This window comes from Xenopus laevis, chromosome 1S (assembly GCF_017654675.1).
Source record: "Xenopus laevis strain J_2021 chromosome 1S, Xenopus_laevis_v10.1, whole genome shotgun sequence".
NCBI lineage: Eukaryota > Metazoa > Chordata > Amphibia > Anura > Pipidae > Xenopus > Xenopus laevis.
In genome coordinates, this window is record NC_054372.1 from 168013786 (window position 1) to 168028640 (window position 14855).

Genomic DNA, 14855 nt, shown 5'->3' on the forward strand with positions numbered 1-14855 from the left:
CCAAGGGGTCTTGAACTGTAAAGGATTGACAGCCACTTGTGTAGATAGGGGAAAAGGAACTCCACAAGCAGTGACGGTTACTTACGCCAAGTTCGTCTAAAAACATGATCATGCGCTCCTTGTTGTGTTTGATAAATGGATTCACTCCTTCCATGTACGGTTCCTGAAAGGAAAACATATGTTACTTCTTTCAAAATGAATCATTTCTTAAATATTTGCTGTGCAAATGATGTTGTGTGCAGTCTTAAAATATGACTCCATAGCGGCTCCAAAACAGGGAGACAGAGTCATTTTTACAATGCAGTTGATGCAGAATTGTGCGTTCCTGAAGTTGCCGATGCTTCAGGGCTGCATGGTATGGAGTTAATACTATTGGATTTAAAGGAGCAGCATTTATGTACAGCTTACATAAAGCTGAATACATAGGGCTTCAGTTGGACATGCAATTAGCCTGTTGCTTTAATTAAAATGTGAATTTGTTGCACTGAACCATGCATTACAATGACATTGACAACACTTTCATTTTACACCTGGACTTTTTCAGTTATTAACTCAGAAGCAGTTGTGAAACATGGGGGCAGTCAGGTTCACTGACGAGCTATTATTGATGAAGTAAAATACATTTGCTTTTAGTTATATAAAATTCGTCCACCTTTTCTAATCACATTAAATGATATACAGAAAGCAGACGGTCAGTTTTGTCATCAGCTACAAAAGCTGGCAAACACAGCCCCAAAATTCACTGCTAATAAAATAAACAAGAAGATCAGCAGAATAATACCAACAAAAAAGCTGTAGCAACAGTATTACAAGCCATACACTAGATTTACTAGCCACAGGATTTAAACTCCTACAAACACGTAGTGCCCACATGACTATTTGAAGCGAACATTCGGTCACGCCATGTTTATAAACGCAAAGCCTTGCAGGATACACTAAGGTGCTGATATGTAATAAATATGAAGATATCTTTCATTCTCCACAACTAATGATCAGAGTGATTCTAACTTAGTTAGAGGAAAACTATACCTCCCAAACAATGTAGGTCTCTATACAAAGATATTGCATAAAACAGCTCATATGTAAAATCCTGCTTCATGTAAATAAACCATTTTCATAATAATATACTTTTCTAGTAGTATGTGCCATTGGGTAATCATAAATAGAAAATTGCCATTTTAAAAAATAAGGGCCGCCTCCTGGGATCCTACGATTCACTGTGCACACAAACATACCAACAAACCATAGTTGTTAGGTCACATGAGCCAATTAAAAGACAGAGTTCTGTCTTTTGCTTCAACACTTCTTGTTACAGTTAGAGCTGTAGTATTTCTGGTCAGGTGATCTCTGAGGCAGCAACAGACCATTATGAAATGGTGGCTCAAGGCAAGAGATGTAAAAGGGCAATATTTACTTAAATATATAGACCAGTTTGGTAAGATTCTTTAATATGCCACTTAATATGATATAAACTATTTATTGCTTAAATATTGATTTTGGGGGTATAGTTTTCCTTTAAGGAAGCAGATCATTGCAAGAGAAATTCCACATTGGTCCTATGGGATGGGTATTACCTCAACAGACTGGATGAAATCAAATATTAAAGGGGTTGTACACCTTTCAAGTCATTTTTAGACAGTGATATTCTGAGACAATTTGCTATTGGTTTTCATTTTTTATTATTTGTGGTTTTTGAGCTATTTAGCTTTTTATTCGGCAGCTCTCCAGTTTGCAGTTTCATCAGTCTGGTTACTCGGGTCCAAACGACCCTAGCAACCATGCATTGATTTGAACAAGAGACTGGAATATGAATAGGAGAGTTCTGAATAGAAATAGGAGAAATAAAAGGTAGGAATAAAAATACATTTGTAGCTTTACAGAGCATTTGTTTTTAGATGGGGTCAGTGGCGCATACCTGAAAGCTGGAAAGTTAAATAATTAAAAAACGATAAAAGGTAATAAATGTAGTCTAATAGAAAAGTTTTTTATACAATTAGCCATTCTATAACATACTAAAAGTTAACTTAAAGATGAACTGCCCCTTTAAAAGTTTTATTTATGAGTGGTGTCCATTTTAGGTTCAGTTCAATATAAAACAAATACAAGGTGCATTCTCATGAATCAGTGGGTGGCATCTCTGAATATCATATAAAGTGATGGGAAGCAATAACATGGTGTTAACAGATATACCCAGTCTCAAAGTAAATTCTGATTAAGTCCTCTGCTTCTGCTCAGCCATACTAAATATCAGCTTGAGATTTGTGATGACTATGAATCAATATGGTGATTGGGGTATGCAGTATATTCTGACATCCATACTTTAAAAAAAACAGCATTTGGTTGACAGTGCAAGGCTACAGTGAGAGTGGCAAAAGAACGGGATGCATGAGCTGCACTTACAATGGAATGAAGGTCATGCAATGGCAAGTGCAATAGCAGTTACTGATTGAGATATAAAACATATTTTCTTACAGCTCCGGAAGAAAAAGTGCAGCTTTGTGGCACAACAGCAACTTGTCCCTCCCGTGCCAACCAGAACAAAAGAATTGTTATTAGACCGTATTACAAACATGTTATCCAAGAGCCTCACAGATTTCCAATTGTCCCTCGAACAGCTTGCAGCAACATGTCGTTACTTATAAATGGTTTATATGTTTGAGAATTTATTAAACTGTTTTGCATTTATCTTGAAGAAAAAAAGAATATAATATACACAGTTGTGTTCAGAATAATAGCAGTCCAACATCACTAACCTGATCAATCATTATGTTTGGTGTATATTATTTGCCAAGTAGAAATACAATTTCTAGGTAGGTTTAGTAGAGTAATAGAAAACCAACAACCCCAACAGTCATGACATGCAAGCTGCTGATTCTGAGTCATTGAATTATTAATTGAGGCTTGTTCACTGCTATTATTCTGAACACAACTGTGTATGTATGTGTATATGTGTGTGTGTAAGTGTGTAAGTATATAATTTTTTCAGTATTTGCAAACCTTAATGGCCAGAAATAAAGAAAACATTTTGTTTTTAATTTGTACTTATATAAAACATACTGTACTGTTAACAAGTGTCTGCTTAAGAATGGAAGGATCAGGTATTGTTAAGTGAGGCACCCTGTGTCAGTACCCTAATAAGGCAGTAGGGGTAGATAAGGCATTTAGGGTACAATGGCATTAGTACTTCGTTTCTGATAAATCGGGGTCAAATTTAATCCATTGCCCTCTTACATAAAACAAGAGTATTGCAACCAAGAAATGTTTTATTTGTAGATACTGGACAAACAGACCTTAAAGGTGTTTACACTTCATTTCTGATGTTAGAAGCCCTTTAAAACCTGCTACAAATCAAAAAGTTGATGTCACATAATTACAATACACGTATATACACTTCTGGAGGCCTGATCCAACAACAAAACCTATTTTATTTTCTGGAAAACAAACTGAAAAGACCATTATAACCCCTTTCCTTAGTACAGGGAATACTTATGCTGGCATAGTTTAATGGTATTTCTCTGTAAAGCCTATAAAAAAAGTGGGTTTTCTTGCTATGAAGAATTTAGTTTATGACCCTGTTTGGCTGGTCAGAGCCAAGTGCATGTTAGACAACTCCCCATGGGTCAGTAGGCCACACCTCCACTAGACTCTTATAAATGAATTGGCACACAATAGGAGATTGAATTTTATGATTCGTTAGCTCAGGTGTGATGTATTTTCATTTAGCCTCTCTGAAGTCATGGTAGAACAAGGGTAGACTAGTATTTTACAGAAAAACAGAACTCTTCCCCACCATCCAGATCTTTCCACACAGTTGGGAAAAGGTAATTAACTGCTCAGCTTCCTTACTCAGAGTAAAAGCAGTACAACAAACAATGGTTAAAGCAAGAATAAACCTAATGAAAATAGCATTTAGATGGTATGCAAAGTGGAAGAAACCCCCCACTAGCCTGGAGCTCCAGGTAGGATAAGAGAAGACTGAGATAGAGGCATGGCTAGCGGTAGATGAAGAGGTCATTTTGGATTGACACTTCTTGACAGCATAGAGACCTGACAAACTACTGCTTGATATGCTGCTCGGGGGTCCTTAAAGTAGCGATTCATCTTTAATTATGTTAAAAAAAATGTCCTGCTCCTGCAATTGGTCTTCGTCATTTAATTTTTATAGTTTTTCTACACCTTTCCAGCTTTCAAATGGGAGTCACTGATCCCAGCACCCAAGCTATGTGAGCTTACGGTTTTATCATTATAGTTACTTTTTATTCCTTCTTTCCTTAGCAACCACATAGCTGCTGAAATCCCAAACTACAGAGCGGCTGAACAAAAAGTTACAGTAAATCACTGAAAACCACACAAAAAAAAAAAAAGCAAACCAGTTGCAAATTGCCTGAGATAGTAATGTCTATGTTATACTTAAGGGTCAGGCCACACAGGGCATTTTGGGGAGATTTGGTCGCATGGCGACTAATCGCCTCGTTTTTGCGGCGACCAATCTCCCCAAACGCCTTCCCTGACTCTGCGACGGCTAAAATGTAAAACGCCGGTGCTAATCACACGCGGTGATTAGTTTTCCGAAGTCGCCCGTAGTTTGTGTCAGTAAAGGTCAAGGATATAAGATCGCCATAATAATAGTAGGGGGATTTCCAGACTGAAATGTTTACAAGATCATAGAATCAGGCCATGAATCCAGTTTCTTTATCCAGTTATTTTACTAAAGAGGCAATTTATAAGTAAAACCAGAGCCAAGTGCATTCAATATACAGCACCAATACTAACATGTAAATAAAGCCTTTGTGTAGCTCAAGAATAGAAGGCATTTCACATAAGGGGAAAAATATGAATACAATTTAGGAAAATAGTGAAATACAGAGCTCTGAAATACAGTGATGTCATTGCCCCTATTACAAAAGCTGTCATTTCTGACTTATTGGCATGTGCCATGTTGAAGTCAGTACCTTGTACGGGATCAGTTATCCGGAAACCCCTTGTCCCGAAAGCTCTGAATTACAGAAAAGATGTCTCCCATGGACTCCATTTTATCCAAATAATCTAAATTTATTAAAACGATTTCCTTTTTCTCTGTAATAATAAAACAGTACCTTCTACTTGATCCAAACTAAGATATAATTAATCCTTATTGGAAGCAAAACCAACCCATTGGGTTTATTTAATGTTTACATGATTAAACTTAAAGTATGAAGCTCCAAATTACAGAAATATCTATTATCTGGAAAACCCCAGGTCCCGAGCATTCTAGATAACAGGTCCCATACCTGTTCTTGATATTAAAACTGTATGCTTAGTCGCTCTTTTTCTGCAACTTTGTTGCTGGACTACGCATCCCATCATATATATGAATTATACTGCCTCAAAAAAAAGATGCACTGAACTGAAGCAACTGGCAAATGTCAGGAAAGCGGACATAGTAAAGGCAGATAGATGGCTTATAGACTGTACAGAGACAGTACATAAAACTATGCCTAGCATATGTATACCCTGTACGGAGAACAATTACAATGCAATGCTTTGAGGTCAGACTGCCTTTACACTTTAGTTATTAATAAATCATAAAGGAAAATAAATTAAAGTTGGTTATATATTTACTGTAACAATTGAAGTCACATCCTGCTCAACTATTTTCTACTTACAGTATAATTTTGGGCGGTTTGCAAATGGAGCATATGGTTTTTTGCAAACTGCACATCCTTATATTTATTCATTCAAAGTGCAATGAGTGTACCATTTCAAAGAATGCAGACTTTTATAGTATCACAGTGTAGTCGTATTAGTGTCTCCTGAAGCTATCAGTGTTAAAAGATTTGCAACCCTTTCACTGTGTTTATAAAAGGCTTACTTTAGCTACAAACTCAACCAAGTTGGCTAGGTTCTGCAGAGATTTGGCGACCAGCGTCAATGTTCTTGCAGCAGTTGGAGAAGGAGAATCTGTTGAATACCAAAACATTAATGAGTAAAACAAAGCTTAATAGAAAATACAAAGAAGCCTAATAGAATTATATGGTGATGTATACGTTTTTACACTTCCATACGTATGTCTATGGAAGTTTGTTATACATTATCAAGCTCATTTGCAAATGAATCATGGGTTGTTGGCTGCAACTTTTTTACATTACACCATGTTATCCTTTCTACCCTTACAGGGGCACAATGTCAAACCTTTACAAATCTTTTAGGAAAAGTACCATAAAACACCAGTGACAATGTTTTCTACAGTGGTAAATATGGTGCAATGGTGGCCCCTCCCTAAATTACATAATTACACCTGACATTAGGCAACGGTTCAGAATAAATAAACATTTAATATGTTACAGCAAAGGTATGTCTCAAAGAAAGGAACCTTATCATTAAAGGGATACTGTCATGGGAAAACATGTTTTTTTCAAAACACATCAGTTAATAGTGCTGCTCCAGCAGACTTCTGCATTGAAATCCAATTCTCAAAAGAGCAAACAGATTTTGTTATATTCAATTTTGAAATCGGACATGGGCTAGACATATTGTCAGTTTCCCAGCTGCCCCCGGTCATGTGACTTGTGCTCTAATAAACTTCAGTCACTCTTTACTGCTGTACTGTAAGTTGTAGTGATATCACCCCCCTCCCTTCCCCCAGCAGCCTAACAAAAGAACAATGGGAAGGTAACCAGATAGCAGCTCCTTAACACAAGATAACAGCTCCCCGGAAGATCTCAGAACACCAATCAATAATAAAAGCCAAGTCCCACTGAGACTGATTCAGTTACATTAAGTAGGAGAAATAACAGCCTGCCAGAAAGTAGTTCCATCCTAAAGTGCAGGCACAATTCACATGACTGGGGGCAGCTGGGAAACTGACAATATGTCTTGCCCCATGTCAGATTTCAAAATTGAATTTAAAAAATGTGTTTGCTCTTTTGAGCATTGGATTTCAGCGCAGAAGTCTGCTGGAGTAGCGCTATTAAAGGAACAGTATTATCAAATTTTTTTTTTTTTTAAAGAATTCGTTAGAATTCAACGTAAAAAAAACACCAAGACAAATGAAAATTTAAAATAGCAAAGCCTTTATTAATAAATAACTTACCGTAACTCAACTTCCGCTCCTCTTCATATAAGGCGAAATGTCGACCATCCATCGTGCAGCGCTGGATTTCTCCTCCCTGGCTATCACCCAGATTCTACTGACAGCTTGTGAAGCGAGTGGCAAAAGTGAAGGCGGACGGCTTCAATCTGATATCCAAGGAGAGTCCCTCCCTGACCGGCAAGCAGAGCTCCACGGAGAGGGAGCTGAAGCATTGTCCTTGGCAGAGAGCAGGTTGAGTGATGCTGATTCCGTCCCCGGCGCTGGCCACTGCTCAATGACTTGGACGAGTCCGGAGCTACGGGTCATATGCTGGGGCTGCTTTCCCGTAGATGTGACCATGTTGTGTAGCAAGAGGAGGCAGAGTTGGCCAGTGACGGCGGATAGGGCGTTTGGTGTTCCTCGTGCACCGGCAGCAGCCTCTACTCACTCTAGGGTGCCATCACATCAGCTGCCTGGCGGGGGGCACTTGCACGGTGCTGATGTACCCCAGTTTGTGAATCTCCATTTTAGAGCACAGGAGCTTCCACCTACCAAATGATTCCTGGACGAGTCAGAGCCCTTATCCAAACGGCACTCAACCCTTATTCTAACTGGCCACTTTGTAGCTGCAACTGGTCTTACTTTATTATATTTGCACTATTTGTTGCTGCCACTGTCAAACTTCTATAACAAATAGAATTGTATACAGTTTCTCGCTGCAGTTACAATATAGGCAGTGTGAACAAAAGCCTAATAAACTGAGACAGCCTGTTGATCTGCAGACTGAACGACACCTCGCAGCAGACTTCCAGGAATCATTTGGTAGGTGGAAGCTCCTGTGCTCTACAATGGAGATTCACCATTTGGGGTACATCAGCACCGTGCAAGTGCCCCCTGCCAGGCAGCTGATGTGATGGCACTCCGGAGTGAGTGGAGGCTGCTGCTGCGGGTGCACAAGGAACACCAAACGCCCGATCCGCCGTCACTGGTCAACTCTGCCTCCTCTTGCTGCACAACATGGTCACATCTACGCGAAAGCAGCTCCAGCATTGTGACCCGGAGCTCCGGACTCGTCCAAGTCATTGAGCTCAGCCTCACTCGCCCTGCTCTCTGCCAAGGACAACGTTTCGTGGAGCTCTGCTTGCCGGTCAGGGAGGGACACTCCTTGGATATCAGATTGAAGCCATCCGCCTTCACTTTTGCCACTCACTTCACAAGCTGTCAGTAGAATCTGGGTGATAGCCAGGGAGGAGAAATCCAGCGCTGCACGATGGATGGTCGACATGTCGCCTTTTCTGAAGAGGAGCAGAAGTGGAGTTTCAGTAAGTTATTTATTAATAAAGGCTTTGCTTTTTTAAATTTTAATTTGTCTTGGTGTTTTTTTTTGTTGTATTCTAACGAATTCTTTAAAAAATGTTTTTGATGTTACTGTTCCTTTAACTGATGCTTTTTTTCTTTAACTGATGTTTTTCCATGACAGTATCCCTTTAAAGACAGGGGACCATTATGTTCCGGTCTTGGGGACAGATTCACTAAAGGGTGAATTGTTGCCAGCGACTGCTTCGCACACATAGCACCACTTCGCCAGGCGCAAATGTGCTACCACTATGCTAATTCACTAATATGCCCTGGGCACCGAACGAAGGCAACTTTACGCTAGAGTTACTTCTGCAGTGCGACCATTTCATAGCGAAGATGCGCTAGCATCCGTTTGTGCCTAGCAAAGATTCGCTAGTGATCTTGCGCTTAGGTCAATTTGCATAGGGCGGGTAATTTAAAGTTGTAGGGAAGTCTTTATTTTAAATGTTGGAGCAAATGCTTGAAGTTACCACTTTTTATTACAAATGTCCAGGGAACCTTAATAAAGACAAGAGAATTTATATAATGCCCTACACATGAGCCTACTGTAAAATGAATGTTTGAAAAAAAAAAAAAAAAAAAGTTTGTTAGGACTTTTTCAGGCAATCACGCTTAAAAAAATGAAAAGTCGCCAACATTTTTTTAAACTTTAATGCATTTTCGGCACACAGGATATGATGTAAGCGACAGAAGATTGAGGAAGATCTAGATGATTTATAGCACTTTTCCTGGTCTGAGGTGGCGAAGTCAAATCTGGCAAAAGAAGTAAAGTTCAGTAAAATCCACACTTTACTGAATTTGCGGAGTAACGACCATTCGCTAGAGTGAAAAGTCGGCTGGTGATAGAGTGCGAACAAACGCTAGCAACGGTTTCTTTCGTTTGCAAATTGACGACTGCGCCTGTTAGCGAATTGGTGATGTCCCTGCGGATGTGATTTCTAGCGAAAAGTCGCTAGCGTTAGCCACTTCGCCCTTTAGTGAATCTGCCCCTTGGAGTCTCCTGCACTAGCCACAACTTGTGTGTCATGCCACTTTGTTTAGGAAGGAGGGAAAACATTACTGGGATAACTACTTACCAGATATGATATTAAACATCCTTGGATTAAGTATTGTTGGACAGATTAATCGCAGAAAAACAAAGCCACTTAGGAAAAAAACAAAAACAAAATAATTTCAAAAAATTCAACAGTGACTAACTGGTTCAACAGACAAAATCGTTTAATTATAGATATATAATGGATTTTATTCCATTACATTTTGTTATCCTGCTTCCAACTCAAGCACTTGAGACAGTGCTGAACATAAACAGTAATAGCCATTCTCTCCATTCCTGGGCTGTTTTAAATGTTTGTATAGAACGAAAAAAACACCAAGCCATATGTAACTTTAAAATCGCAAAGTTTTTATTAAAAAATAACTTACCGAAATTCCGCTTGCGCTCCTCTTCAGAAAAGCTGACAGGGCTACGATCCATTGTGCGGCACTCGTCAGGGAGTAGAAATTGAGTGCCGCACGACAGATCGTCGTCCAGTCGCCTTTTCTGAAGAGAAGCACAAGCGGAGTTTCGGTGAGTTATTTTTTAATAAAAACTTTGTGATTTTAAAGTTACATATGTCTTGGTGTTTTTTTTCCGTTCTATACAAACTCATTTTATTTAAAAAAAATATTTACATTACTGGTTTCCAATTTAAATGGTATAAACCCAAAGTAACAGATTACAGATACAAATGATGATGTTTTGCCTAATTTTTACATTTACACAGATTGCATAGTAATATATAGAAACAATTTTCGAGTCGGAGAAGAATTTATGACCTTCTCCATCAACCTACCGGCATTACTTTAGTATTACTAATAGTATACTATTATATTAATATACTAAGGGGCAGATTTATCAAGGGTCAAATTTCAAAGTAAAAAATATTTCGAAATTCGACCATCGAATTGAAATACTTCCAATTTGAACTTTTTTCATCAAATTTGGGTATTCTGCGGTCGAAGTATAATCGTTCTAAATGAACGATTTTATCGTTCAATAGAACGATTTTACTTCGACTTCAAAAAACTTGGAGAAGGTCCCCATAGGCTAACATAGCACATCGGCAGGTTTAATTTGGCGAAGTATTGAAGTGAAAGTTTTTTTTTTAAAGAGACAGTACTTCTATTATCGAATGGTCGAATATTCGAACTATTTTACTTTGAATCGAATTCGAAGTAAATTCGAAGTCGTAGTATCCTATTCGATGGTCGAAGTATTAAAAAATTACTCAGAATTTCAAATTTTTTTACTTCGAAAATTCCCTCGAATTCACTTCGACCCTTGATAAATCTGCCCCTAAGAATTTTATACTAACAAGACCGAAAAAGGTTGAGTATGCAAGAAAACTATACAAATAAAATCACTTTTTTTTTTTTTTAAACTTTCATGTCTAGGTACTGTGATGAAATTATGATTCTGCATTACTGGGAGGTCTGCTAAGAGGTCTGTCTAAGGCAGGAGTTCCTTATCTAACAAATAAAATATAACATTAAAGTGGAAAAATGGCACACAGCAAAAAATTGCTACCACAGGCAGCGGCAGCAAATCTGCATGAAAATAATATGCAATTCACAAACATTGTTATCACTGCAAATTAATTACATTACTCACAGCGATTTGGCTTATCACAAGAAAATACCTGCTCTATCGCATTTTTTCTGTAATTAAACTGAATTAATGTAATGAAATTTACTTGTGGCGGTAACAAGGTTAGTGAACGTCAAGCCGTTTTTGGGGAGATTTGTCACCTGTGATTTTTTTTAATGCAGGCAATGAATCTCCTAGTGTGTCCTAAAACCCTTAATCTCCTATCACTGCAGACCCAATGTCTGTGCCACGTTGTGTTTTCACATCATCACAACACAAATTGTGTAGTAAATTAGAAAAATTAAAGGATTATCCTTAAAAGCTGCACTGTTGCAATCATGTATTATGGCTCTTTAAAACACTGTGTACATTTGAATTGCTGCATATGCATTGATGGCACATTGGTGGGCACATTATTTGTTATTTGCTTTCGTAATAATGTCTACTTACCTAACAACCCTTGTTCTCATTGTAGCATTAGAAGGCCACTTTTGTTGTACAGATTTCTGTAAGCACCCATAGATGTATCTCAGTGTCCTGTCACAAATAAACAGTTCAATAACAGTTTTACTTAACATGGCTATTATGTAACAATCTTCACTGACCCCAGAAAGATCCGGAATGTTGTAGAGAAATGTACATTTGTAAAAAGAAACCTGTTTGACCTTACTTAAATTGTTAAATTATAGACACAATGTTCTCTGTTCTTGAACTGCAAAACGGAGTACAGGTATGGGATCAATTATTTTAAATTCTCAGGACCTGCTGTTTTCTGGATAAGGGATATTTCCGTAATTTTGATCAGTCTAACATTAGTTAAACCCAACAGGATTGTTTAACCCCCAAAAGATTAATTATATCTTAGTTTGGGTCAAGTACAAAGTATTGTTTTATTATAACAGAGAAAAAAATAAATCATTTTTAAAATGTTTAATTATTTGATTAAATGAAGTCTATGGCAGATGTCCTTCCTATAATTTAGAGCATTCTGGATAATGGGATTCTGGATAATGGATCCCATACCTGGACTTCTCACTCTTAAGACAGCCATATACAGGATTTCCTTGTTGGTGAGGTAAACATAGAAGAGATCTTTGCCTGCTTTGGTCGTTCAAGTAGTTGTCCAAATTGTACAGATCCATGCATACACAACACTAAGAGGCAGATTTATTAAGGTCAAATTGATAATTCGAATTAGAATGTTCTAAAAAAATGTTATGGTCAAAATGCTCAAATTCGAATTGTGAATTATCCAAACTTGATTGAAGTTCTAATTCAAATTGTGAGATTTATCATACTCTTTAAAAGCTCGAAATTCAACTATTCGCCACCTAAAACCTGCCAAGTTCATGTATAAGTCAAAAGGAGAGGTCCAGGCATCAATTTGGACATGTTACTAGCCTTCCTGACATTCGAGGTTTTTCTCCATTTAGTTAAATTCGATTAGAGTTTTTCGAGTCAGTAAAATTTGTCCCAGTTTTAAATATTAGATTTTTTTATCAAATAACCCCACCAATTGAATTTCGAGTATATTCGAAATGTAAAGAAGTTTAAAAAAAAAACCTCACATGAATTCTAAGTTCAACCTTTGATAAATGTGGCCAAGTGATAAAAGTGACTTAGCCCAATCAGTTATTAGGAAGGTCATAATTCTGAGTATAAAGTTGGCAGTTAATCCTGGCCCCTGTGCAGCCAGTTCTATTTTCAAAAATAGAAAAAAAAGTTATAGTAATAAATTAAACACCATTGAAATGCTCATCCCCACCAGAGTTTATAAGTGAAAGTGTGACAAGATGATGACTGCAGTTCCGAATGGAGTCCACTAACCTTCCTGAACTAAGGTTCCCTATTGCAGGGGTCCCCAACCTTTTTTGGCCCGGGGACCAAAGAAGAACCAAGTTTTTTTTTGCAAGGACCGGGGGGGGGGGGGATTGGGAATGGGGTCGGTGTTCAATTTGATGCGCCTGTGTCCGATTTGGGCGCAACGGAGTCCATTTCGGCGTGCTGGCGTTCAATTCGGCACACCTCAATTATTCAGCGGCCCACTTCAGGACTTGCCCTATTGTATTTATGCACATTGTAAAAATCATGCACAAATGAATCGCATCCCTATTTGGGATTCGACTTGCAAAGCTCTTAAACTCCCTTACTGATTATTTACTACACGTGACAAGATAGAAATGTTCTTATACAATACGGCTAAAACGGGGGGGGGGGGGGGGGGGAGCTGCTAGTGCAAATGATTGCAAGGAAAGAACAAGATGGAAAAACATTTTCAAGTTACATTAAAATTCTTACTTACGGAGGGAGAATTTCCGCTGCCATAAAGATTTTCTCTACTAGCTCGGAAAGAAGGCTCAATAGGTGTTGCAAATTAGCATTTACATCGTCATTTTTGTCCAACTTTGAGGGGTTTAACTTTAAATATAGAATGAACACAGCACAAAAACAACATTAGATACATCATAAAAGTTTACAATGTTTATATCAGACTACAAAGAACTTTGAAAGTGTTATTTTTTTCAGAAATACCTCACATACATAAAATAAAACCATATATATTAGCTTTGTTATTTAAAATAAATATATATATATATATATATATATATATATATATATATATATATATATATATATATATATATATATATATATATAACCAGGTAATGGATCTATTTCCTGCAAACCTTTTGTCCAGTAAGCACTAAAATAAAGTGCCATTTTTCATAAGTGTTGTGTATAAAACAATTTTTAACGGATTCACTTTTTTCTCTGTAATTAAAGGATAATCTCTTAAAGCTGATGTTTAACTACACAAGCATAAATCCATTTGGATTGTTAAATTATCTTATTACATAATGTTTGTAGATGCCATAAGCAGCAAGGAAGCTGAATGATCCCACAACTGTGTGTCTTTGAGCACAGAGTAAAGCCCTGTGTAAATGTAAATTCCAGAAACATTTTAAATCAGGCAAATGTATAATACAGCAGGGAAAAGAAGAATTGAACGAGTCCACATTTTTCTCAAAAAAAAAATTTTTTACACCAGATGTCTGTAACAACCCATGTAATCGCCCATTCTTCCACACAAACTGTCTTCAAATCTTGAAGATTCTGAAGGCCTCTTCTATAAATTCTGATCTTCAGTTCTTTCCATAGATTTTCAATTGGATTCAAGTTGGGTGATTGACTGGGCCATTCTAGCAGCTTTATTTTCTCTCTTTGAAACCAATTAAAGGGGATGTAGTGTCAAAAAATGAAATTCCTTTAACGGGTCCATTGTCTAAAAATAAACCTATTGTCAATATACTTCCATTAAAAATTTGGTACCTTTTTCATAAAAATCATAATTATCTGCACTCCAGCTCCCCCTTCTTTCTAAGCGCACAGACTTCAGCCTGCATGAATTCCTCAACACAGCGGGCCTGCCTGTGGCTGCTTTACTTCAAAACAATCTCCCCTCCTCCAAGTTCTGTAGTGTCAGGGAATGCCTGTGGAGTGGTTATGGAGGTCAGCTTTGGAAACGAAAAGATAAATTAACCCGAAGTATCTCTTATCTTGAATTAAAGCAGCCATGGGCCGGCCCGCCGTGTTGAGGAATTCATGCAGGCTGAAGTCCGTGCGCATAGAAAGAAGGGGGAGCTGGAGCGCACATAATCATGATTTTTATGAAAAAGGTACAGCATTTTTAATGGAAGTATATTGACAAAAGGTTTATTTTTAGACAATGGACCCGTTAAAGGAATTTAATTTTTTGACTTTACATCCCCTTTAAGAATATCCTTGGCTGTGTGTTTGGGATCATTGTCTTGCTGAAAT

General features: G+C 37.7%; 1 protein-coding gene across 4 annotated transcripts in view; it reads right to left on the reverse strand.

Annotated features, from left to right (window-relative positions):
- rasa1.S (RAS p21 protein activator (GTPase activating protein) 1 S homeolog) overlaps positions 1-14855 on the reverse strand; it is a 61791-nt gene that overhangs the window by 4893 nt on the left and 42043 nt on the right. Inside the window, exons 19-24 of one of the 4 annotated variants that reach the window (XM_041580482.1) lie at positions 13339-13454; positions 11487-11573; positions 9487-9554; positions 5852-5940; positions 2473-2520; positions 86-163 (exon numbers count right to left, since the gene is read on the reverse strand). In XM_041580482.1, coding sequence (XP_041436416.1) covers positions 86-163; positions 2473-2520; positions 5852-5940; positions 9487-9554; positions 11487-11573; positions 13339-13454 — 486 coding nt within the window. Of the gene's footprint in view, positions 1-85; positions 164-2472; positions 2530-5851; positions 5941-9486; positions 9555-11486; positions 11574-13338; positions 13455-14855 lie in introns of all 4 variants that reach the window. The other 3 variants (XM_041580481.1, XM_041580480.1, XM_018244393.2) reach the window with 3 other exon arrangements.